The following is a 27,085-nucleotide window of genomic DNA, read 5'->3' as shown; positions in this document are numbered from 1 at the left end:
ATAAACGTCCAAAATTCACTATTTCAGTTCCACTGAATTTATTGAGTAGAGTCGGGACTTAAAAGGCTATGTATGAGATTGGCATATGTGTGGGTATAATGTGTTTGGTTTTGTGTGTGTACTTTTCATCCTTCACAGTTCTTCACGGTCATTATTGTGTTACGTGGATTAGATGTCCCTGCTGGGTATTCAGTTTGCAGTCAGATCAACAGACTGACAGACACAAATAGACATTGAGATGCTGTAAAGCCCCCAGAGAAGGTATTTTTTTATCGCCTTCCTCCAGAAGAAAATGGATAACACAGTGATGCCCTCTAGTGTGCACATGGGCTTGATGATATTTTCAGTCTCTCTTGAGTCTTTTAACAAAATGTGATTAGAGCACAGGCAACACTATGCACTGGCATAAAAAAATAATTATTACCATTAATCACTTGAGTGATTTAATTAGACGGTTAAGGAAAAATAGTATATAAGTTTATATAAATCAAGTCAGTGCCAAACCACATAGTAAAGTATTTTAATGCATAGATTTAGTTACCGTTCTTTTCCGTGTATAGTGCGCAAAATTTAACTAATTTATTGTCCTAAAATCTGGGGTGCGTATTATACATGGGTACAAAAAAAAATTTTTAATTTTTTTTTTTTTAATTTATTTATTTTATTTTTTTTTAAAGAAAGTCATGGTACAACAAAACCAACAACAGGACTGACCGACAAAGTCGTGGAACAAAAAGACAGGGTGACAGTACCAAAGACAGGAACAGAAACCAAACAGACATCATGACAGTAACACATGCAATGATCCGACAGTGAGCGAGGGGCAGACAGGACTTAAATACAAAACACGTTACATCGATTGAGGTGACACAGGAAGAGAGGGGCGACGCGAACAGAAACTATGGCAACCTAGACACATAGCAAAACTGGGCACGAGACATGACAAATCTCCCCCGAAATAAAACTCACCTTTCTTCTTGTTTGTTGTCAATCGCGCATCGCATTCAGCCATCGTGCCCAACACACTTAAAAAAAATCCATAATTGACGACACATCGTTTGATGCGATGGTGCAATCCTTGATGGTGTGTTATTGTCAAATATTGTTTGTTTTTAATCTCCATCGCGGACCGGACGTCATACGGAGGCCGCCATTACAGATGCGCAGAACGTATGAGCAAGACACGTCAGCTATATTAAGAGCGAGATATGTTTTCTTCCTATTAGTTTCAATTCACAGTTTAATTAGCAGTTTCAATCAGCAAATAACAAAATGCGTATTACAGGTAATATTTTATTTCACAACACTTTGCCTTGTTCCTTTCTTCTCTGCTGTTCACTTCAAACACGCTCCATGCGACCGCAATGCTCTCGTGTCAGACGCTTGCTCGATCACCTGCTCGTTTGCTGTCTGTCACAATGTACCCTACACAAATCCGAAATATTTGTTGCGGCTCCGCGTCACGACGAGGGGCAAGTTTTGGTTTCCAAGGGTGTTTTTATTCCTCTTCAACGTCTCTCCCATACAGAGCCGCCTCTTTCCCGTGCGCGCACGAAGCGCGGTGGTGCGTTTACGGGCAGTCGGAGAAATCAACGCCAACAAAAAAAATTACATCCAGCCTAGTTAAGACCATACCAAAGACTATAAAAATGGGACCCATTGCCTCCCTGCGTGTGTGACGATCATTGGGACTTAAAAAAAAAAAAAAAAAAAATTTTTTTAAAAATTCATAAAAATTGGGTGTGTATTATACATGGGTACAAGCTTTTTTCCAGCATCAGCATGCCATTCTTAGGGTGCGTACTATACATGGGGCGCACTATACACGGAAAAAAACGGTATAAGAGATTATATATGGATAGTAATGCCGTTTCAAAGTGGCAAGGTCCTTTATATAAATACATAGCTTATTATGGCAACTGACTACAGAATCTAACAAATGAATAAATACCAGCAGAACTACCTGTCATGGAGTTTTCTGAGGTACTGAGCTGTTCTCTCAGCTTGTCAACATCATCTGGGTGGACCTGTTCATAAAGAGTGCTGCCAAACCACTCAGACTGGGGGTGGTTCAACACTGGTGTTACAGAATCAGAGACATAGATCACGCGTCCCGTCTCCGCCGCCACCACAAACAGAAAGCCATCCGCTGCTTCCAAAATCAGATGCTTCAGTTCCTGTAACCCAAGAAATAATTCACAAATATAAATGGCCGAATATAGTCAAACACAGTGACAAGTTATTACCGCAACAATGAATTTCAAGACAACTCAAATTTTAAAGACTGATTTAACTAATGAATCACAAAATCAAACAGGGGTGTCAGATAGTTTAGTTAGGATTGTAATTTCACGTATATAATATATGCAATTTACACAAAACAGGTTGTAGAAAGAGATGACAAAAAATAATGTACTATATTTAATTTTTAGAATTTTTTTATAGTTGTTTCACACGTTTATATGTAAATGAATTAGTTACATAGTCGCTCCTTGAAAGTACCTGTTCAGTAAGAAACGAGGGCTTATAGGCTCCATCAGTGGATGTGTTCCCAGTGCCTCGCATTGATTTCATATGAGAGACTGCCATGCGCAAAATGGTCAGTTTGTCAGGTTTACGGGCCAGAGCACTGCAGGTAGGGACCATGTCTGACAGCTCGGTGATGTACTGTGTCATTTTATTGCGTCTGCGCCGCTCAATTTCACTGTGGTTCTCTCTAAAATACAGACAAAGCAGTGACAAAACATAAAACGGGGTTCAGCTAATATACTGTACAATTTGAAATAAAGCACAGTGAATCATACATCCTCTTTGATTAATATGTTAACTGTATCTTCCATAATGAATAAAGACAGCAAAAAACATTTTGACCATTTGTATTGTACAAGAGGATGAAGGATGTAAATGGATTTCCCATAATTATACATTTCATACACCAGAATACGTTTGCCAGAGGCTCTGTTTTTTTGCAGGTGAAACTGGGGTAATGCAAAATGGTTCATGACCCTAGAAATAAAAAAATAAAAAAAACTGAATTTTCAGAAGGACAATCAATGTCCAGTGAGCCAGGCTTCCATTTTCTGCCCTCACTTAATTTATCACTTTCTTACTCTCACTAGGGTTGCAGGCAAATGAACTAGTCGCCGATCAATCACAGAACTATCTATAAGTCCTCTTTTTTAAGTGACACAGCCAAAAAAACAAATGTATGTCTCCTAGTAGATTATTTGTGAGGGACGAGGCAGAGCGACCATGTGCGGCACGGACTTTTATTGAGGAGAAGGGGAAAGAGAAGTGGATCGCTGGAATGTGGGGGTCGGACCACCAGCAGGCAGGTCGTGCAAAATTGTGGTTGGAGACGGGCGACCGTCTGGGGCATTTGGCGCCCGAACGCCACCGGCCAGTTAGCTGGGCTAACGGGATCAACGATAGAGCGCTGGCTGAAATAGAGAGCAGGCACAGGGAAACAAACGGACAGCAGAACGGGTAGCATACAGGCAAGACAACAGGTAGGGCAACTGAACGAACTGACAGCGTGTGACTGGAAGTCCAGAGTTTAAATCGTGCCATTAACAAGCGGGGACAAGTGCAAATAATTGACGTAATTATGTGAGCGTGGCTGTCAACGACTGACAGAAGGAAATTCACTGGTTGGATGACAGATGGCACGGACACGTGACATTACCGTAATTTTCGGACTATAAGTCGCTCCGGAGTACAAGTCGCACAAGCCATAAAATGCCCAAAAAAGTGAAAAAAAACATATATAAGTCGCTCCGGAGTATAAATTTTTTGGGGGGCAATTTATTCGACAAAATCCAACACCAAGAACAGATATGAATGATGATGATGATTTTTTTTTTCTTTTTTTTTTTTTTTTTTTTTTTTCTTTCGGTATGGCGCCGTAAGTGGCTGCCTCCCAGCAGTGTTCTCTCTTTTCCTCTTTATTTCTTTCTTTTCTCCTTTTTCTTTCTGTCTTTTTGTCCATTCGGCGATGCTGGTGCCTTCTACCGCACCTCGGTATCTCTTCGGATCGGATATTTTGTATTATTTTTTTTTCTTCCTGGGACCGGGATCATCGGTCGAGACCGGCGTAACTCTACGGCGGCTTCCTGCTTATCCGGGCAGTGATGACCGGGTCCCTCGCCTTGGCCTTGCAGCCGCAACCCCTGTGGGGAGTCCGCTCCCTCATGCTCGTCGGAACCAACGACTTTCGCCATGCTAGCCCCGTGGTGACCATCTGCACGTGCACCCGACTGGGTGCCCAGGACGCTGCTCACACGTTTGCCTGCTTTGTGATGTTTTTCACCGATTCACGACCACGGTCCATTGGGCGCCGTTGAACTGGACTGCCCCTACACCTGTCTATGGACCCCGTGGAGGCTATTTAGTGTGTTTTGGGGTGTTCTCTTGTGTTGAGGGGTGCTGGTTGGCCACAGTTACTTTTTTTCCTTTGTCTTTTATCTTTGTTTTGCTTTGATGGCTTTTATCTTGAGCACTTTCTGGCTTTCTTTGTGGCGCCGTTGTGTGGCAGCCTTATGAGAGCCTGTTGAGTTGCGCTCATGCCATTTGTGCGTCTTTTGTATACCCACTCTGTGGTATGAATACTGCTGGGGCCTGAATTTCCCCACCCCTGGGGATCAATAAATATTCAATCAATCAATCAATCAATCAACAGGCTAAACTAGGGGTGTCCAAACTTTTTGCAAGGAGGGCCAGATTTAGTAACATGAAGGGGCCCGGGGGCCAATATTTTTTTTCACTTCTCTTACGGGGAGGGGGGGTGCTAATGGGACGTCAAACGCTGCTCGTTCGCTTCTCTTCCTAGGGGGTGCTAATCGGACGTCAAACGCTGCGCGTTCTCTTCTCTTCCCTGGGGGGGGCTAATCGGACATCAAACGATGCGCGTTCGCTTGTCTTCCTGCTAATCGGACGTCAAACGCTGCGCGTTCTCTTCTCTTCCCGGGGGGGGGCTAATCGGACGTCAAACGATGCGCGTTCGCTTGTCTTCCTGCTAATCGGACGTCAAACGCTGCGCATTCGCTTCTCTTCCGGGGTGGGGGGGTGTTGCTAATCGGACGTCAAACGCTGCGCTTTCGCTTCTCTTCCGGGGGGGGGGTGTTGATGGGGGGGTGCTAATCGGACGTCAAATGCTTTGTGTGGCGGGCTCCATCTAGTGTGGAAACTGAGAAATGCAACAAAGTTGAGCTCAAGCTTCTTGTGCAGGCCATATACAATTATGTTTTCAGAATTTGCTGCGGGCCAATAAAAACTGGACCGCGGGCCAACTACACCCCTAGGCTAAACGATATGGTATGCTTACGTGACAAACACAGACGTAACATTCAGTTATTTTAAAAAAACTATTACAAAATAACACGTTTACAAAACCATCTGTGTCACTCCAATTCATTAAAATCCATCGATCGTCCTTTGTCAACAATGCCGTGTGCCGCGCCGCAGTTCAAATTATTCCACAGGCCCATACAACAATATATAAACTACCGTTTTTTTCCGTGTATAGTGCGCAATATTTTACTAATTTATTGTCCTAAAATCTGGGGTGCGTATTATACATGGGTACAAAGAAAAAAAATTTTAATTTTTTTTTTTTTTTTTTTAAATAAAGTCATGGTACAACAAAACCAACAACAGGACTGACCGACAAAGTCGTGGAACAAAAAGACAGGGTGACATTACCAAAGACAGGAACAGAATGACAGTAACACATGCAATGATCCAACGGTGAGCGAGGGGCAGACAGGACTTAAATACAAAACACGTTACATCGATTGAGGTGACACAGGAAGAGCGGGGTGACACGAACAGAAACTATGGCAACCTAGACACATAGCAAAACTGGGGACGAGACATGACAAATCTCCCCCGAAATAAAACGCACCTTTCTTCTTGTTTGTTGTCAATCGCGCATCGCATTCAGCCATCCTGCCCAACACACTTAGTAAAATTCATAATTGACGACACATCGTTTGATGCGATGGTGCAATCCTCGATGGTGTGTTATTGTCAAATATTGTTTGTTTTTTAATCTCCATCGCGGACCGGACGTCATACGGAGGCCGCCATTACAGATGCGCAGAACGGTTGCGCAAGACACGTCAGCTATATAAAGAGCGAGAGTTCAGTTCTCCACCTATTAGTTTCAATTCACAGTTTAATTAGCAGTTTCAATCAGCAAATAACAAAATGCGTATTACAGGTAATATTTTATTTCACAACACTTTGCCTTGTTCCTTTCGTCTCTGCTGTTCATTTCAAACACGCTCCATACGACCGCAATGCTCTTGTATCAGACGCTCGCTCGATCACCTGCTAGTTTGCCGTCTGTCACAATGTACCCTACACAAATCCGAAACATTTGTTGCGGCTCCGAGTCACGACGAGGGGCAAGTTTTGGTTTCCAAGGTTGTTTTTATTCCTCTTCAACGTCTCTCCCATACAGAGCCGCCTTTTTCACGTCCGCAGCCCATGCGCGCACGGAGCGCGGTGGTGCGTTTAGGGGCAGTCGGAGAAATCAACGCCAACAAAAAAAATGACATCCAGCCTAGTTAAGACCATACCAAAGACTTTAAAAATGGGACCCATTGCCTCCCTGCGTGTGTGACGATCTTTGGGACTTAAAAAAAAAAAAAAAAAAAAAAAAAATTAAAAAACAAAATTAAAAAAAATTCATAAAAATTGGGTGCGTATTATACATGGGTACAAGCTTTTTTCCAGCATCAGCATGCCATTGTTAGGGGTGCGTACTATACATGGGGGCGCACTATACACGGAAAAAACGGTATATTTTAAATAACTATCACATAAACAACAATATTATCAAACCATTTGTGTCACTCCAAATCATTAAATACATCGATCAGATTTCTCGTATTTTATCGATCGTCCTTTGTCAATATTGCCGTGTGCCGCGCCGCAGTTCAAACTATTCCGCAGGCCCATACAACGATATATAAACTATATTTTAACTAACTATCACAACAACAATATTATCAAACCATTTGTGTCACTCCAAATCATTAAATCCATCGATTGTTAGAAAAATGTATATATATGTTATCATGCGTTCTCTAATCAATGCTTTACCGCAATATTACTGCAATATATGCTTGCTGTTTGGCCTTGCTGTTTTTATGATGTACCACAGAAGGACAGTTCCTTTCTAACGAAGACCACTTTGTTAGACAACGTGCCTCATTGCTGTCCTGCACCCCAGATGAACCTCCAAGTGACCATTAAAGTCAGGGTTTCCTAACTATCTTGATCGTAGGATTAGGTTGGAATGTATATAACCAGTAATAAATAACTTAGCTTGTTGCATCCTACACAATGTCGTAAAACTTCCCTTGCTATGTTTTAACTAGAGGTCAAAGGTTTTTTCTTCTGTATCCAGTCCACTAAAACTCCTCTTCCCAGATGTTCTTATCAGTTTGTAAACACCTAGTGATTTTTTTCCTTACAAGACAAAGCCCACATGCTTTCCTCCTCCCCTTTAGTGGCTTATGTCTCTCACTGTGGGCAGGGCAAATCCAAATAAAAAGAGCGGGAGTGCCTACAGATATTTAGTGTGTGTAGAGATTATTGTAAGCTATCTGTACTGCACTCCTCGCGAGAAAAGACTTAATATTCTGTCTCACTTGTGGTTTGTTTGCTGTTGCTCTTCTTAATAGTTATTCAGTCAGCGAAATAAACCTGACAGAATCGATCGAATTTCTCGTCCTTTATGTCATCCTGGTGACAGAGGACATGTCCAGAGGATATGGCGCTTTAAAGTGTTAATTACTTTATTTGATTTTTTCTCTCTATTTTTCATGTTTCGAATATGTTCAAGATAAAGATATCAAAACATGTGAAGTGATCAACTATACTAAAAATAACATGTGAAGTGGTCAACTATACTTGTAAGTGATGTGTGAATGATCAAGTAAAGGTTTGTGGAAAAAAACCATATATAAGTCACTCCTGAGTATAAGTTGCCCCGCCCCCACCCAAACTATGAAATAAAACGCGATTTATAGCCCAAAAATTACGGTATTAACATCTCCCAATATTCACACATAGTTAATCCTTTGTCTAGAAAAAATATTTTTTTCCAGAAATACGTACTACAAATTCACAGTAGTACAACAGATAATGTTGGAATAATTTAAGTGAAGCCTTGGCCTGCCAGACCTGAAGGCCTTGTCTTTAAATTTTATGACTTTTCTTTTGTTTAGGTTCTTCCTCTTTAAGGGCAGGGATGTCTTTTGATCCCTGTCAGCCATATGTATCCTTCCTGTCCTTTTGTTATCTGTGTTTTTGTTCCCGTAAGAGGCCTTCACTAACAATGAGCAGAGCTTATTTGCATAGGCGAAATGTTCTTATTTGGTCCAAAGAAACTTCATTCCTTTTATCTAACTGTAGGTTTGGTTCCTAGATTGTTGTTGGTCAGAACTGTTTTTCTTTGTTAAGTGTTATATACAGTTTGAAGTAGTTGCGTACAAGTTATCCTATATTTACTCAATGTTTGTTTAAGGAAATGCATACCAGTTACCTTACATTTACTTAATGTGTGTTGAAGTGTTTAGGACAAGTTACTTATTATTATTGTGTGTTAATTTACCAAGTAGATAAAGTTAGCAAAGGTTTAGTTGCATTGTTCCACAGGAAAGCGGCAATTCAAGTTATCTGATCACACTCAGCCAACCCTGGGAGAAGAACAGCTGGTTGAAGAAAGGACAAATTCTGCGGGGGTCACGGGTCGACAATGAAGTGCTAATTCACACCACACTACATTCCTTAGCTAATCAGCGTTGCAACAGACACTATCTCCCTTTAGTGTGACAACGTCTCTGTAACCAGGGCAACCAAAACATTAAATAGAGGAGCACGTGAAGTAAGGACTCAGAATTGATGGAGATTGTAACTGAGTTTCCTCTCTCTATCGTTCTCCTCGCGAGTAAACCTGTTCTGGTTCGTTTCTCCTCTTCTTTCCAGCGTGTGGTTTAATGTCTGATGGTATTTAGACCTGACAGATAACAATCAAACCAATACAAAAATGGCATTCATCGTTCTGACATTTCAGATATCATACTTTCCGCACCATAGGGTGCACTTAAACGCCTTTGATTTTCTCAAAAATCGAAAGCACGCATAAGGTGCGCCTTTTGTGTGGACCGAATTCCAAAATCTATAAATGTTGTCTGGCTGCCCCCACACAGGGCCGTAAAATTTGTCGATGAAACAATCAGAGGACATTACGTTTTCCGTAGATTGGGGCAGTGAACCAATCAGAGGACTGTACGTAATACGTGGAGTACATCTCTCCACCGCCATTGATGAATATGATCGGGAGGTACAAAGCAAACAGCGTTAGGACACTTTAAAATGGCATCGACAAAGAGACATGCTTACAAGGCACAATTCAAACTTTCTGGAAAGCTGGAAACAATGCCGAAGAGCAAAGCGACAACGAGTTTGACTCCGAGGGGAGAACAAGAGGGAACTGGTCATGTTTAATGGCAAACTTGCCCAACTATTTAATTTGGATACAGAAGATGAGGACTTTGAAGGATATGCGTATGAATATTGATTAACAATAACATGAGTTACAGTACAGACATGGTTAAATAGTACAACCGAACTCACTGTCTCAGTAAAGTTTTTTTAACCTTAAGTCATGGTGTGCATGCGCTCTATAACGCGGTGTGCCCTGTGTGTGAATTAAGTACAGCCCCCCCCCACACACACACACACACACACAATTGAGTCTGCGCCTTTTAACCCGAAATGCCTTATGGTGCAGAAAATACGATATAGTAGTACATCAAGTATATATATTACGGCTGTGCACTAATGAGTCATAATTCATTCATTTATCTGATTGGGTAGAACATATTAAGTAATCATTTAAAAATTGCTGACTCGGATACGATGGTGCCGTCACTAGAACTTTGAATCTGTTGTTAGAGCTAGTCCTCTGACAGTTACAGACCAACTTGTCGAGGAAATGGATCTGAGGCGAAAACCTTTTTCCAACTCAGTAATCCCGCTTCCTACTAATGCAACGAGAAGGAGGATGACATTAAAGTGGCAAGTGACAGCGCACAATTTCATTATGTTGAGTTTTATCACACTCTGTGGCAGGGGTCACCAACCTTTCTCAAACCGAGAGCTAATTTCTGGGTACTGATTAAGCCAAAGGGCTACCAGTTTGACACACACTTCTGAAATAACCAATTTGCTCAATTTAGCTTTCACTATGTGTTATTATTGTCATTTCCAGTTCACATGTAAGTGTGATTTTAACAAGAATAGCAAAAATACAGTCAAACCTCGTTTTTTGACCACAGTCCGTTCGAGAAGCGAATCGGTCGAATTCAGAATCTATTTTTCCCATTACAAATAATAGAACAATTTTTAGTCCGTTCCAAGACTTAAAAAAAAGCATTTTTTAATAAGCATTTTTTCATTTGCACATTTTTGTCCTATTGCGCAACTGCAGCGCACCGCCGAGCGCGCAACCGTAGCGCGTCGCCCACCACGCAACTGCACCGCGCTGGTCACATTATTGTGACAGAGCCGTTGCTGAAATTTAGAAAATATTTTTAAAGTCCTGATCTACTTTCCAAAATTTAAGTGGACCCTAGTGCGCAGGGAGCTTAATTTGGTCCGATCGCACAACCGCAGCGCGCCGGGCGCTCACTGTCGCATTGCTTTAAGAGCGTCTTTGTGTTTTAGGATGGCTTTACTGCTCCCACTTGCTTTCTTTGGAAGCATGATTCGGGGTTAATACTGTAGTGTATTTTTATTTAGGTCTCATGCATTGTATATTTAACTTCTAAGTTTAGAGGTGACCAGGGCACGCGCGCATGGGATTTTATGGGGCCTGGGCCAGGAAGGCAGACTTCCTGGCACCAGGATACAGCAATCAGCCATTTGGTTAGAATCAACAAAGCAGGCTGGCAGGGGCGAAGTTGACCAGCTGCCCTCGTGTGCGTGCGGGGTATAAGATCCAAGGCGGGAGAAGACAGGGGGACTTCTTTTTTTGGCTAGAGAGAGACACTTCAATTCTGACATTGGTTGAATAAAATCTTTCCCCAATCAGCCGCGTGTCACTGAAGTTTTCCTTGCCTGAGCCAGCCACCAATCCACCGTTTGATGTTGGAGACCAGCAGAACATCGAAGAGAATTCACCACGATACAATCCTCAAAGTAACGAAAATACAATAACTCCGGAGTCAGTCGGCATCCGGGCCGCGCGGTCTGGTTTTCTCGGGTCCTCCCGGCTCATCTCGCTAGGTTCGACCTCCAAATTTTGTTCAACAACCGAAGCAAAAAAAATAGTTTTTTGTTCAAATTCCAATTTGTTCGAGAACCGCGACGTTCGGAAACCGAGGTTTGACTATAAAATAAATAGATGCAGCTCACTGACAAGTGCCGCTATTTGAGCTAATTTTAGAACAGTCCTGCGGGCGACTCATGCGGTCCTCACGGGCGGCCTGGTGCACACGGTCACCGTGTTGGTGACCCCTGCTCTGTGGCAATGACTCTTTTAATTACTTCACTGTCACGCATTTACAATTGCCATCAAAGGGAATTCGATCACCTGTTGGCGAGCGGAGACACAAATGCTCAGGTTAGCTTCACACTAGCAGATAGGACAACGAGCGGATGGATTTAAAATTGGACCAAAACCATAACCAGTTCAGAAATGATTGATGATTGAAAGACCACATCTACCATTGGCCAGTGTATGCGGAAGGATCAAAGAGATTAATGTCATTTTAACCTAAAATCTATGCTGTCGACATAGATATCAATACATAGAACGTTTATTGCTGTTTTGAAGAGGGAATCCTGCAATGTTTTCATGTGTGTGAAAGCTCAAATTAATAAATAATAATCAATAGCCTTAAATTCATATCCATCCCGTCTCCAGCCCGCCGTCACCCAGCTCAGTGGCCTAGTGGTAGAGTGTCCGCCCTGAGACTGGAAGGTTGTGGGTTCAAACCCTGGCCGGGTCATACCAAAGAATAAAAATGGAACCCATTGCCTCCCTGCTTGGCACTCAGCATTAAGGGTTGGAATTGGGGGGTTTGATCACCAAATGATTCCCGAGCGCGGCACCGCTGCCGCTTACTGCTCCCCTCTCCCACAGGGGATGGATCAAAATCACACGGGGATGGGTTAAATGCAGAGGACAAATTTCACCACACCCAGATGTGTGTGTGACGATCATTGGGACATTAACTTTTTAACTTTAACCCTGCCGGTTGACATGTGCCCACACATTAGTAGCTGCCACGATCCCCGCTTGTAATGTCACTCTACGTTCAGCGAGGGAGCTGTTTTCCGCTGCATGGGGCTACGCTCCCCGTCATGATTCTGCTCTTCATCCACGAGTCGAGTACTCTTCCAACTCGCGCACAGCTAGCTGCTGCGCCTCCCACGTGTGTCCACAGCCAGGTCTGCAATAACGCACATTGCTCTTAGCCACGCCCCGCGATAATCAACGCCCATCGCCACCTGTCTCTCGTTACCTGCTCATCTGGGCGTGTATTTAAACACCATTCTCCCGTCACTCCTAGGTAGTTCGTCTGGCTTGCTACTTGTCTATGTTGTGACTCATTCCTGCTCACCAAACTGACTCCTGCCGACCTTGTCTTCCTGCTTGACTGACCCATTCATGGACACTGCCAGGCCTGACCTATTGCCTGATCCTGAAAACGTCTCTGCCTTACACCTTGACTGCCTGTTTGATCGTTCTGCTCCGAACTCTGTCTGGCCTGATCTTCTTCCTCTCGACCACGAGCTTGCCTGCCCTTGCTTGCCCTGTCTGCCTCGGGGACGCACACCGACGCAACGCCTGGTTTCCTACCTGCCGGTCTGCCTGCCTGTCTGCTCTTCTCCCGCGAGCTTCCAGTCGTGCACCGGCATCTCAAAGTCAAAGTCAAAGTCAAAGTCAAAGTCAAAGTCAGCTTTATTGTCAATCTCTCCACATGTCACAACACACAAAGAGACCGAAATTACGTTTTTCTCTATCCCACGGTGACGAGACACATAACACGATAGACATACATGTACGCGACACAATATAAAAACAAGAAGGCAAAAATTCTAACAATCAATAGTAAGAGTGATGAATAAATAATAAATAAACAGATAACACAATAAATAACGGAGCCAGCAAGCATAGCGCAAAAGTAAAAAACATCATAAACAAAAAGGCACAAACAATAAATAAGAGTAATAACAAATAATAAATAATAAGAGCCAGTGTGCATTCAGACAGTTCAGACAGTGAAAGTACAGGACGCTACGCAGAACGGGGGAGCAAGTTCAGGATCCTAACAGCCTGGAGTATGAAGCTGTTTGAGAGTCTGGAGGTGCGGGAGCGCAGACTTCTGTACCTCTTCCCAGAGGGCAGAAGCTCGAACAAAGAGTGAGCGGGGTGACTCGCATCACTCACAATCGTGGTCGCCTTGCGGGTGAGATGGGAGGTGTAAATGTCCTTCAAGGAGGGGAGCGAAGCACCAGCAATCTTACCAGCCGTGTTCACTATGCGCTGCAGGGCCTTCAAGTTGTAGTCAGTGCAGCCGCCACCCCAAACAGCAATACAGCTGGAGAGGACGCTCTCAATGGTGCCGCGGTAAAATGCAGTCACGACGGCCGGAGGAGCGCTCGCTCGCCTAAGTTTCCGCAGGAAGTACAGGCGGCGCTGGGCTTTCTTTGCCAGTGATGCGGTGTTGGTGGACCAGGAGAGATCCTCACTGATGTGCACCCCCAGGAACTTGGCGCTGCTCACTCGCTCCACCACAGCACCGTCGATGGTCAGCGGCAGGTGTTGGGTGTGACCCTTCCGGAAGTCCACAACAATCTCCTTGGTCTTGTCGACGTTCAGCAGGAGGTTGTTGTCCCTGCACCACGTGGTCAGAAGGTCAACCTCCAGCCTGTATTGAGTCTCGTCTCCCTTGGTGATGAGACCCACCAGAGTCGTGTCGTCAGCAAACTTCACGATACGGTTGTCGCTGTAGGTTGCAGTGCAGTCATGCGTCAGGAGGGTGAAGAGCAGCGGACTGAGCACGCAGCCTTGGGGGGCCCCCGTGCTCAGCGCGATGCTGGCGGAGATTTTGTCGCCAACACGTACTACCTGTGGCCTCTGACAGAGGAAGTCCAGTAGCCAGTTGCAGAGGTAGGTACTGAGGCCCAGCGCGTCAAGTTTGCTGATGAGGCGTTGTGGCACAATGGTGTTGAAAGCAGAACTGAAGTCCACAAACAGCAATCTCACATACGAGTCCCTCCTCTCCAGGTGGGTGAGGGCCGAGTGGAGGGCAGAGCAGATGGCATCCTCCGAAGACCGCTTGGCTCGGTACGCAAACTGGAAGGGGTCAATGGTGGGCGGGAGAACGGATCGGATGTGCTCCATGACAAGCCGCTCAAAGCACTTCATGATGATGGGCGTAAGTGCCACGGGGCGGTAGTCATTGAAGCAGGACGGAGCGGGTTTCTTCGGCACAGGTACGATGGTGGCAGCTTTGAAACACGACGGGACGATGGCCTGCTGCAGGGAAGTGTTAAAGATGTCCGTGAAGACATCCGTCAGCTCACCAGCGCAGTCCTTCAGCGCCCGACCCGGGATGTTGTCAGGGCCCGCCGCCTTACGGATGTTGATGGCGGCAAGCGCCCTCCTCACGCTGTCGGCGGAGAGGCACAGGGGCAGCTCGTGTGAAGGGGGAGTGGCCTTCAGCGGGCAAGTGCCGTTCTGAGCGTCGAAGCGAGCAAAGAAGCGGTTGAGGTCATTGAGCAGACGGACGTCGCCTTCACAGCTCTGCGGCGCGGGCTTGTAATCCGTGATGGTCTGAATGCCCTGCCAAAGGCTCCGTGCGTCCCTGCTGTCCTTGAAGTGGGCGGTAATTTTGCACGAGAACGCCCTCTTTGCTTCTTTGATGCCCCGGGACAGGTCGGCCCTCGCAGTCCTCAAGCCAGCCTCATCCCCTGCTCTAAAGGCTTTGTCCCTGGCCCTCAGCAGCCTGAAGACAGCCCCTGTCAGCCATGGCTTCCGATTAGCCCGAGTGACGATGGATTTTGAGAGAGTCACATCATCAATACACTTCCTGATGTAGGAGGAAACAGAGTCAGTATACTCCTCAATGTCTGTCCGATCGTCGCAAGTGGCAGCCCTCCTAAACATGTTCCAGTCAGTACAGCCAAAGCAGTCACGCAGTGCATCAGAGGCACCCTCAGGCCACACCCTTACCTGCTTGCGAACCGGCCTGGACGCTCTCACCATTTGTCTGTATGCGGGCAAAAGCATAACAGTGATATGGTCAGAAAGTCCAAGATGGGGGAGGGGGGCGGCTTTGAAAGCTCCTTTATGCGAAGAGTAGACCCGGTCCAGGAAGCTGTCGCCACGCGTAGGAAAATTAACATGCTGGTGAAGCCTCGGAAAAACAGACTTCAGGTTAGCATGATTAAAATCCCCAGCGAAGATGGTGAAACCGTCAGGGTGCGCTGTCTCTTGTTCACTGACAGCCTGGTACAGTTCACTAAGAGCCGCGACCCTGTCGCCATCTGTCGTCTGTCATCTGCTGCTGCGACGCTACTTCTTTGCTGCACCTGCTCTGCCAGCATTCCAGCCTTCCACTTCCCCTTTCCTCTCATTCAAATAAAGTTCGTGCTGCACGTGGTCACCCAGCATGATCCGTTACACATATCATGGTATTAATTAAATCATTTGTTCCTGACAGCTATAGTGAGTGTAAAAGTGTAAAGTCATAAAAGGAGCATTGCTGATTGGGTTATTTAAATGTAATAGGTAAAAAGGTAAATATTTTACGTTTAAATGGTCAGGAAGTGAATAGCTATATACGTGTATGTAATCACATGCATGGAAAGGACCATTTATCGAGTCAAAAAAAGTCAAAAGTACCGTAATTTTCGGACTAAAAGTCGCTCCGGAATATAGGTCGCATTAGCCATAAAATGCACAATAACGTGAAAAAAAAACATACCGTATTTTCCGCCCTATTAGGCGCACCGGGGTATAAGGCGCACGTTCAATGAACGGCCCATTTTAAAACTTTGTCCATATATAAGGCACACCGGACTATAAGGCGCATAAAATAGAAGCTTTACTGCAACAAACTGAGGTTGACTAGGGTTGCGGTATGCACCCACTAGCCCAGTGCTTCTCAATTATTTTCTGTTACGCCCCCCCCTAGCAAGAAGAAAACTATTCGCGCCCCCCCTCCCCACCGTGACTTTCCTAACTTGTCTTGTAAGTCGTAAAATGTTGCACTGTCGCAAACGTGACAGAAGTAACAATGAGAGCGCCACTGCCCCCTGCTGTAGTAAACGCGCAATTACACTTTATTCTAGTACTGCCCAAAAAAAAGCCTGTTCCCCAGGGTCACACGCGCCCCCCCAGGAATAGCACCGCGCCCTATTTGAGAAGCACTGCACTAGCCAATAACCAACGAGCTGTAAACAATCGCGTCTCTCAAACGAGCTCCTATAAAATGATCGGAACTGACTAAAGTTCGATCTAACGCATTGGTACTACTTACCTATGTTTGCCTTCCATATCGAGCCGTAGATTTACTCGAAACATGAACAGAGCAGCCTCTTTTGACATGAAATAGCCTCGCGGGTATAGCAGCTATCGTTATAGCATTAGCCATCCGCAAAAACCAATGACCCTCAGCTCGCAATCTCCCATGAGCCTCAGCAAAGTGTAAACAATCGCGTCTCTCAAACGAGCTCCTATAAAATGATCAGAACTGACTAAAGCCTATTTTGAAATGAAATAGCCTCGCGGGTACAACAGCTATTCGGTGACAGCCCCCTGACTGCAGTTACCGTAATGCTGGGAAGCGATGCGACCTTGTAATTTACTAGTCGTACTAAAACGTACTAAAACATTTTGGCAGAGCACTGTCTACAACCAGTATGGATCAACAAATTCATCACTTGATCCATATATAAGGCGCACCGGACTATAAGGCGCACTGTTGACTTTTGATACAAATTTAGGTTATTAGGTGCGCCTTTTAGGGCGGAAAATACAGTATATAAATCGCTCCGGAGTATAAATCGCATTTTGGGGGAAATTTATTCGATTATTTTCGGACTAAAAGTTTCTCGGAATATACATCACATTAGCCATAAAATGCACACTAAAGTGAAAAATAAAGTCGCTCCGGAGTTTAAATCGCAAATTTGGGGGAAATGTATTCGACAAAATCCAACACCAAGAACAGACATGAACGAGCAACAACAGGCTAAACAATAGGTATGCTAACGTGAGATAAACACAAACACAGAGCTGAGAACGGGCCTGACGTAACATTCAGAGTCATTCAAAAAACTATTACCGTATTTTCCGCCCTTTTTTTTGTTCGTCTCGTCGTACTGAGTCGTGCTACAAGTACGGCAGGCAGGTTCTGCTTGACATCGGCAAAAGCGAGTTTTGTCGAGTTCTGGACTTTGATGCGGGAACATCAAAGGAGCTCGGACTGCTACGTCCTGAAGCGTCGCCGGGCTCGTCTGCTATTCCTCCCCCGGTTGGGAAGCGTCGAAAGCGGTGTGCGAGGAGGCTGGAGAGGGGCAAACGCGGGGGCGTCCGGGCCAGGCTGGCGGCCAGCCCTGCTCGCCCGGCCGTGCCTTCCATTCTTCTGGCGAATGTTCGATCGCTGGACAACAAAATGGATTACATTCGCCTGCTGCAATCTACAAACCGGACAGTGCGGGACTGCTGTGTGCTCGTGTTCACTGAGACTTGGTTGACTGTCAACATTCCGGACTCTGCCGTACACCTGGAGCGGCTAGCGTGCTATCGGGCGGACCGGGCCATTGTACAAGGGGGGAAATCTCGTGGAGGTGGAATATGCGTCTACATCCGTGACGAATGGTGCCGGGACTCTGTGGTGGTATGCAAGCACTGCTCGCCACTGGCGGAGTTCGTGATCATTAAGTGCCGTCCTTTTTACCTGCCAAGGGAATTTACCGCGATTCTGCTAGTCGCGGTTTACATCCCGCCTTCCAACATCGAAGGCGACAGGATCACGGCTCTTAGTGAACTGTACCAGGCTGTCAGTGAACAAGAGACGGTTTCACCATCTTCGCTGGGGATTTTAATCATGCTAACCTGAAGTCTGTTTTTCCGAGGCTTCACCAGCATGTTAATTTTCCTACGCGTGGCGACGGCTTCCTGGACCGGGTCTACTCTTCGCATAAAGGAGCTTTCAAAGCCGCCCCCCTCCCCCATCTTGGACTTTCTGACCATATCACTGTTATGCTTTTGCCCGCATACAGACAAATGGTGAGAGCGTCCAGGCCGGTTCGCAAGCAGGTACGGGTGTGGCCTGAGGGTGCCTCTGATGCACTGCGTGACTGCTTTGGCTCTACTGACTGGGACATGTTTAGGAGGGCTGCCACTTGCGACGATCGGACAGACATCGAGGAGTATACTGACTCTGTTTCCTCCTACATCAGGAAGTGCATTGATGATGTGACTCTCTCAAACTCCATCGTCGCTCGGGCTAACCGGAAGCCATGGCTGACAGGGGCTGTCTTCAGGCTGCTGAGGGCCAGGGACAAAGCAGGGGATGAGGCTGGCTTGAGGACTGCGAGGGCCGACCTGTCCCGGGGCATCAAAGAAGCAAAGAGGGCGTTCTCGTGCAAAATTACCGCCCACTTCAAGGACAGCAGGGACGCACGGAGCCTTTGGCAAGGCATTCAGACCATCACGGATTACAAGCCCGCGCCGCAGAGCTGTGAAGGCGACGTCCGTCTGCTCAATGACCTCAACCGCTTCTTTGCTCGCTTCGACGCTCAGAACAGCACTTGCCCGCTAAAGGCCACTCCCCCTTCACACGAGCTGCCCCTGTGCCTCTCCGCCGACAGCGTGAGGAGGGCGCTTGCCGCTATCAACATCCGTAAGGCGGCGGGCCCTGACAACATCCCGGGTCGGGCGCTGAAGGACTGCGCTGGTGAGCTGACGGATGTCTTCACACTTCCCTGCAGCAGGCCATCGTCCCGTCGTGTTTCGAAGCTGCCACCATCGTACCTGTGCCGAAGAAACCCGCTCCGTCCTGCTTCAATGACTACCGCCCCGTGGCACTCACGCCCATCATCATGAAGTGCTTTGAGCGGCTTGTCATGGAGCACATCCGATCCGTTCTCCCCCCCACCATTGACCCCTTCCAGTTTGCGTACCGAGCCAAACGGTCTTCTGAGGATGCCATCTGCTCTGCCCTCCACTCGGCCCTCGCCCACCTGGAGAGGAGGGACTCGTATGTGAGATTGCTATTTGTGGACTTCAGTTCTGCCTTCAACACCATTGTGCCACAACGCCTCATCAGCAAACTTGACGCGCTGGGCCTCAGTACCTACCTCTGCAACTGGCTACTGGACTTCCTCTGTCAGAGGCCACAGGTAGTACGTGTTGGCGACAAAATCTCCGCCAGCATCACGCTGAGCACGGGGGCCCCCCGAGGCTGCGTGCTCAGTCCGCTGCTCTTTACCCTCCTGACGCATGACTGCACTGCAACCTACAGCGACAACCGTATCGTGAAGTTTGCTGACGACACGACTCTGGTGGGTCTCATCACCAAGGGAGACGAGACTCAATACAGGCTGGAGGTTGACCTTCTGACCACGTGGTGCAGGGACAACAACCTCCTGCTGAACGTCGACAAGACCAAGGAGATTGTTGTGGACTTCCGGAAGGGTCACACCCAACACCTGCCGCTGACCTTTGACGGTGCTGTGGTGGAGAGAGTGAGCAGCGCCAAGTTCCTGGGGGTGCACATCAGTGAGGATCTCTCCTGGTCCACCAACACCGCATCACTGGCAAAGAAAGCCCAGCGCCGCCTGTACTTCCTGCGGAAACTCAGGCGAGCGAGCGCTCCTCCGGCCGTCATGACTGCATTTTACCGCGGCACCATTGAGAGCGTCCTCTCCAGCTGTATTGCTGTTTGGGGTGGCGGCTGCACTGACTACAACTTGAAGGCCCTGCAGCGCATAGTGAACACGGCTGGTAAGATTGTTGGTGCTTCGCTCCCCTCCTTGAAGGACATTTACACCTCCCATCTCACCCGCAAGGCGACCACGATTGTGAGTGATGCGAGTCACCCCGCTCACTCTTTGTTCGAGCTTCTGCCCTCTGGGTAGAGGTACAGACGCCTGCGCTCCCGCACCACCAGACTCTCAAACAGCTTCATACTCCAGGCTGTTAGGATCCTGAACTCGCTCCCCCGTTCTGCGTAGCGTCTTGTACTTTTACTGTCTGTACTGTCTGTATGCACACTGGCTCTTATTTGTTGTGTTATCTGTTTATTTATTATTTATTATTACTCTTATTATTTATTGTTTGTGCCTTTTTGTTTATGATGTTTTTTACTTTTGCGCTATGCTTGCTGGCTCCGTTTTGCTCCTCTTATTTATTGTGTTGTCTGTTTATTTATTATTTATTCATCACTCTTACTATTGATTGTTTGAATTTCTGCCTTCTTGTTTTTATATTGTGTCGCGTACTTGTATGTTTATCGTGTTATGTGTCTCGTCACCGTGGGATAGAGAAAAACGTAATTTCGGTCTCTTTGTGTGTTGTGACATGTGGAGAGATTGACAATAAAGCTGACTTTGACTTTGACTTTGATAAGGCGCACCTAAAAACCTAAAATTTTCTCAAAAACCAACAGTGCGCCTTATAGTCCGGTGCGCCTTATATATGGACCAAATTCCTAAATTCAAACTGGCCCGAAGTATTGTGTCATGAAATCAATCATAAGTGGCCCGCTGAAGACTATGAATCATGACTCAAAAAGACTATGGATCATTATTTTATGATTATAAAGTAATTGTTCCGTCTGAAGTTGAAATAAAAAAGATAAAATGGAGAATGATCTGATTTGGATTAAAAATCTGACATGATGCATTAATGGTGCGCCTTATAGTCCGGTGCGCCTTATATAAGGATAAAGTTTTAAAATGGGCCATTCATTGAAGGTGCGCCTTATAGTCCGGTGCGCCTTATAGGCCGGAAAATACGGTACATAAATAACACATTTATAAAACCATCTGTGTCTCTCCAATTCATTAAATCCATCGATTGTCCTTTGTCAACAACGGGTGCGCGCCGCTGACGGCGGTTGCGCTTCAAAATATTCCACAGGCCAATATAACGATATATAAATTAGATATCAAATAACTATTATATAAGCAATATTATAAAACCATCTGTGTCACTCTAAATCATTAAATCCATTGATCAAATTCCTCGTCCTTTGTCAATAACGCCGCGTGTGCGCTCTGACGTCAGCCTCGTCGTTATTCCACAGATCTAGTATATAAATATATTGTAGCGTTAACAAAGTACAAGGACCCAAGCACCGGTGTGGACTTCCAGGTGTGTGGCGGCGTGGACTTTCATCACCGGAGGTGGCACTTCCAGCCATGAAGGTGGAAAAGAGCTCCATAGAATAGGACCGGGCGTGCGTAAAAGCCATGTCCGAGCCCCATCCACCGTCCCCGGTCAGCCACCCGGCCGAGCACCGGCCCCCGACTTCAACCCACGGAGGTGAAAGAGAGCTCCGTAGAGTAGGACCGGGCGTGCGGAAAAGCCATGTCCGAGCCCCATCCACCTTCCCCAGACAGCCACCCGGCTGAGCGCCGGCCCCAGACTTCCATCCACGGAGGTTAAAAAGAGCTCCGTAAAGTAGGACCGCGCGTGCGTAAAAGCCATAATAGTTTTTCAAACCTTCTGTGTCACTCCAAATCATTAAATCCTTCAAACTCTTCGTCCTCCGTGTCACTTACAAACAAAGACGCTAATGATGCCGGTTGTACGTGGGGGGCCCTTCGTCATCCCGTGATCATCTTTGTCCTTTTTGTAAACAACCGCCGCGCCGCGCCGCTGACGTCACTTAAAATTAAAATTACAGTAATCCCTTGCTACATCGCGGTTCGTTTAAGGCGGTTTCACTTTTTTTTTTTTTTTTTTGAAAATAAATTCACGTATAAGTCGCTCCTCAGTATAAATCGCCCCCCCACCCAAACAATGAAAAAAAATGCGACTTATAGTCTGAAATTTACGGTAATTATCATGACAGGCCTATTTATAACAATAGTCATATTGGAAATTTCATTTGTACCAGTAGATGAAATAATGAAACTTGTGATAAAAAGGTTGCATATCCATGAGACGCTCGCCTTTCAAAACATCTTTTTCTCACATGATTATTGGCTATGTCCTATTTCTGTAGCAACGTGTTTCCTTTGACTTGTGCATGGACAAATTAGCACGAAACAACGCACATATTGATGCTTGTCGCACGACCTGAGTTATCATCGAATGGTACGTCTGTCATTTTGCCTGGCATACTTGAACAAAAGTCAACTTCCATTCAAAACCACTCATTGCTCATTCGTTCAAAAAAGCCAAAATAAACTTTGGTTCATTGAATGCGTTCAGGTATAATGCTTGTTGAATATGGCTTGGATCTCCACTCTCCACACACGCGAGGGCGTCACGATTGAGTTGCGCATACAAATCTCAGAATGGAAACACCAAATAATCGATTAATCGAATTTTGAGATCATCGAGAAAATCGTAATCATGATTAAAATTCGAATAATTGAGGAGCCCTAATTCCGACTTTTTAAAATATATAAATTAGTTATAAAAGCATGATACACTGGCACCCACAAAAAAATCTGCGAAACCGAAAGGCCGTGAAGAAGAACGCTGTACACCAATACCAAGCTCAGATGTACTGTCGGTACGAAGATAATCTTTTACTAGGTTTAAAATTTTCAAAATAGGCATAAATCCCATCCTGACTTGTTGTTATTTCACTTGAGGCCAGGGCAGGTTTGAACTTCAGTATATCCACTTTATCTCCAGATGGCTAGGCCTACCTGGCATATTTTTCCTTATCCTCACCAGGTATCTGATCATCATCATACCTACAAAGAAAAAAACAGAAACAAAAATGCATTCAATCAATTGTAAATACATAGAAAGACAACACATAAATACAAACACCAAAGTCTTGACAAATAACATGTTACGTGTTACAGATGTTTTAGAGCATGAGAGAAAACAAATGAAAATAGCATGGTGCAAGGCAAAGTTGCTATGTTAAAAAAAATGCTAATGGCTTGTGGAATGAAAAAGATCTTTTTTGTAATGAATGATAGGCTAATTTAAGTGATAACACAAATATATAATTACCGTTTTTTTCCGTGTATAGTGCGCCCCCATGTATAGTACGCACCCCTAAAAATGGCATGCTGATGCTGGAAAAAAGCTTGTACCCATGTATAATACGCACCCAATTTTTATGAATTTTTTTTAAAAAAAAAATTTTTTTTTTTTTTTTTTTTTTTTTTTAAGTCCCAATGATCGTCACACACGCAGGGAGGCAATGGGTCCCATTTTTATAGTCTTTGGTATGGTCTTAACTAGGCTGGATGTAATTTTTTTTGTTGGCGTTGATTTCTCCGACTGCCCTTAAACGCACCACCGCGCTCCGTGCGCATGGAGCGTGTTTGAAGTGAACAGCAGAGAAGAAAGGAACAAGGCAAAGTGTTGTGAAATAAAATATTACCTGTAATACGGATTTAGGTAGAGAACTGAACTCTCGCTCTTTATATAGCTGACGTGTCTTGCTCATCCGTTCTGCGCATCTGTAATGGCGGCCTCCGTATGATATCCGGTTTGCGTGTGTGCGAGAGCGAGAGAGAGCGAGAGAGAAAGCGTGCGAGAGAACGCTCAACCGTAGCGCGCCGCCGACCGCCCAACTGCACCGGGCTGGTCGATTAGTGTGACAGAGCCGTCGCTGAAATTTAGAAGATATTTTTAAAGTCCTGATGTACTTTCTAAAATTTAAGTGGACCTCAGTGCGCACTGCGCAGGGAGCTTAATTTGGTGCGGTCGCGCAACCGCAGCGCGCCGGGCGCTCACTGTCGCATTGCTTAAAGAGCGCCTTTGTGTTTTAGGATGAACAGCAGAGACCAAAGGAACAAGGCAAAGTATTGTGAAATAAAATATTACCTGTAATACACATTTTGTTATTTGCTGATTGAAACTGCTAATTAAACTGTGAATTGAAACTAATAGGAAGAAAACAACTCTCGCTCTTTATATAGCTGACGTGTCTTGCGCATCCGTTCTGTGCATTTTATTTCACAACACTTTGCCTTTCTTCTCTGCTGTTCACTTCAAACACGCTCCATGCGACCGCAATGCTCTCGTATCAGACGCTTGCTCGATCACCTGCTCGTTTGCTGTCCCGTGCGCGCACGAAGCGCGGTGGTGCGTTTACGGGCAGTCGGAGAAATCAACGCCAACAAAAAAAATTACATCCAGCCTAGTTAAGACCATACCAAAGACTATAAAAATGGGACCCATTGCCTCCCTGCGTGTGTGACGATCATTGGGACTTAAAAAAAAAAAAAAAAAAAATTAAAAGAAAAAAATTTTTTTTTTTTTTTTTTTGTACCCATGTATAATGCGCACCCCAGATTTTAGGACAATAAATTAGTAAAATTTTGCGCACTATACACGGAAAAAAACGGTAGTTTCTCACAGCACAACTATTTTTTCAAAGTCGTAACTTGTTTGTGTATTTGACTCAAATCATTGTGGGTAATTTGGATCACAATCTACCAACAATTTTCAGATTAAGGCAGCAGTTACTTCTTGGTTAGAAAACAACTCAAGAGTGCTTCCTCTGAATGAACCCTGAAATTGCTTGGATTTTAAAATAAAAAACTATTCAAAACACTGTATACCTGTCACATTTGTCAGTCATGTCATATTGACATTCTCTACTTATGTATGACATTTTTAAATTAGCGATTGGTTTTAGGAAATAATTAATTGTTAATTTAGAGGGAAATGTCAAAAGAACTGTAATTACAACAAGTGTACACACAAATAAGCACGCAAATAAAATGTGATCTATAATTATCTACTGTTAGTGAACGAGAAGCTGCTGCAAGTTGGTGTGTCACCATAACAAAGATAACCTTACCACAAAACATCTCCTCCTCCCTTTCTTTTAGTCTGTAGTTACTATATGTCACTGACATACTTAAAGCGGGTCTGACAAACTTTCACACTTTAAGCAGCCAGTTTTCACACATGTAATTGGAAAACACTAAGAGTGCAGTTCCTCTTGTGATCACCAGAGAGCAGCTTGTTCTATACACTGCCATCATTCATCTTACAAGAAAGCACTGTGGAGATTTCTGCTAATGAATAATACACTTACAACCTATGGATTTAGAGGTGGCAAATAGAAAGCGGTGAAAGGAAAACAAGTTGAGACAATTAAAACACAGCAGGATAGCTGAAATAAATACCAAAAAATTAAAAGATGTGCATTGTGCTTTTAATGAATGCAAATACTTACAATGATTTATGAAATGATTAGACAAATAATTAAATGGTAAGCATAGGTAATCAGCAAGTCTTCTCATTTACATTTTAATTGTTTTTTTGATCATTTAAAGTACAACATTGATATTATCCTGAAGCTATAGCTAAAACTTGAAGCGTAACCAATGTTGTAACAATGTCTAATGCATTAATTTTTCTGACCTTGAAAATTTGCTAGGTCCCTCTCCGTCCTCGTCATCAAAGTCCATTCTGAGAAAGAACCACAGGAAAGTCGCATTACCAGTTTTAAGACTTGGAGAGCATAGCACTCATGGGGCCAATATTTGCTGTAAACGTCTCAAAGATCAGTTTGAAGAAAAAGAGAACTTTTTGTTTTGGTTGATGCAAATGGAGAAACTCGTGTATAATGTTGAACCTGCCAAACCTTTTTAACTGACGACCTCATCCATAAAAACAAGCGACGGTATATTGAAATCACGGTGACACAAAGATTCTCTTTGGTAGTAGATATAGTAGTCACAAAAGTGGACCAGTGTGTTCACGCAGTTAATGCAGGTCATAAGAAAAAAAAAACATTCAACACAAAAGGGGTGGGGGAGTATCAGGTACAGATGCCAACCTTTATCATAACCTTTTAGGAACATTCCAGACATTTTACCAGGATTTTTAAAAATGTTCTCAACAAACAGAAAAAACTCCGAAAAACATATAATATTGTCTTTGTTATATCATTTCTAATTTTTTGTTATACCTTTTACTACTTTCTAAATATACAATGAGCTGTTGATCATTTACATATTACACATTTAATGACACATTACTCCAACAATGGCCCATTTTAGGACTGTTTCGTTTAATCCTACTCATGTTCCCTTGCCCTGAACACAAATGTTTACAATTTGGCTAACACGTCTTGACCGACTCAACGGCGCATTTGGATAACGTTCTGAGTTTTCGGTTTGCAGTTCGGTTATTCAGAGTACAGAGGACACCACTTTTCAAATAAAGTGCAAGTGATAATAGTGAAAAAAAATAAAAACTGGTGTTGTGAAAATGTGCATCAATATACATAAAATTGCATCAATAATCGTGTTGTAATTGAATCGGAGCTTCTGAATCGTAATTGTAATCGTAACTGAATTGTGAGGGGCCAAAAGATTCCCACCCTTACGTACTCCTATTCACAGATTAAATGTAAGTATAAAACATTGATTATCAAAGAATGAAAAGCAGTTGGTCAGTCAGGTTATTGTGTGGAAATGTGCTTTTTTGTTTTCTGTGTTTATAACTACCGAAATTTTCGGACTATAAGTCGCTCCGGAGTATAAGTCGCACCAGCCATAAAATGCCCAAAAATGTGAAAAAAAACATATATAAGTCGCTACGGAGCATAAGTCGCATTTTGGAGGGCAATTTATTCGACAACACCAAGAACAGACATGAACGAGCAACAACAGGCTAAACGATACGGTATGCTAACGTGACAAACACAGACGTAACATTCAGTTATTTAAAAAAATATATTACATAAATAACACGTTTATAAAACCATCTGTGTCACTCCAATTCATTAAATCCATCGATCGTCCTTTGTCAACAATGCCGTCTGCCGCGCCGCAGTTCAAATTATTCCACAGGCCCATACAACGATATATAAACTATATTTTAAATAAC

At 44.5% G+C, this 27,085-nt stretch overlaps 1 protein-coding gene across 3 annotated transcripts in view; it reads right to left on the bottom strand.

Annotated features, from left to right (window-relative positions):
- arnt2 (aryl-hydrocarbon receptor nuclear translocator 2) overlaps window positions 1-27,085 on the bottom strand; it is a 174,723-nt gene that overhangs the window by 109,301 nt on the left and 38,337 nt on the right. The window contains exons 3-6 of one of the 3 annotated variants that reach the window (XM_061276013.1): window positions 25,613-25,660; window positions 22,924-22,971; window positions 2,503-2,716; window positions 1,964-2,177 (exon numbers count right to left, since the gene is read on the bottom strand). In XM_061276013.1, the coding sequence (XP_061131997.1) occupies window positions 1,964-2,177; window positions 2,503-2,716; window positions 22,924-22,971; window positions 25,613-25,660 (524 nt within the window). The remainder of the gene's footprint in view (window positions 1-1,963; window positions 2,178-2,502; window positions 2,717-22,923; window positions 22,972-25,612; window positions 25,661-27,085) is intronic. The other 2 variants (XM_061276014.1, XM_061276015.1) reach the window with 2 other exon arrangements.

The sequence above is a fragment of the Syngnathus typhle genome, linkage group LG4, assembly GCF_033458585.1.
Source record: "Syngnathus typhle isolate RoL2023-S1 ecotype Sweden linkage group LG4, RoL_Styp_1.0, whole genome shotgun sequence".
Classification (NCBI taxonomy): Eukaryota; Metazoa; Chordata; class Actinopteri; order Syngnathiformes; family Syngnathidae; genus Syngnathus; species Syngnathus typhle.
This window is presented reverse-complemented; position numbering and strand designations above follow the sequence as displayed.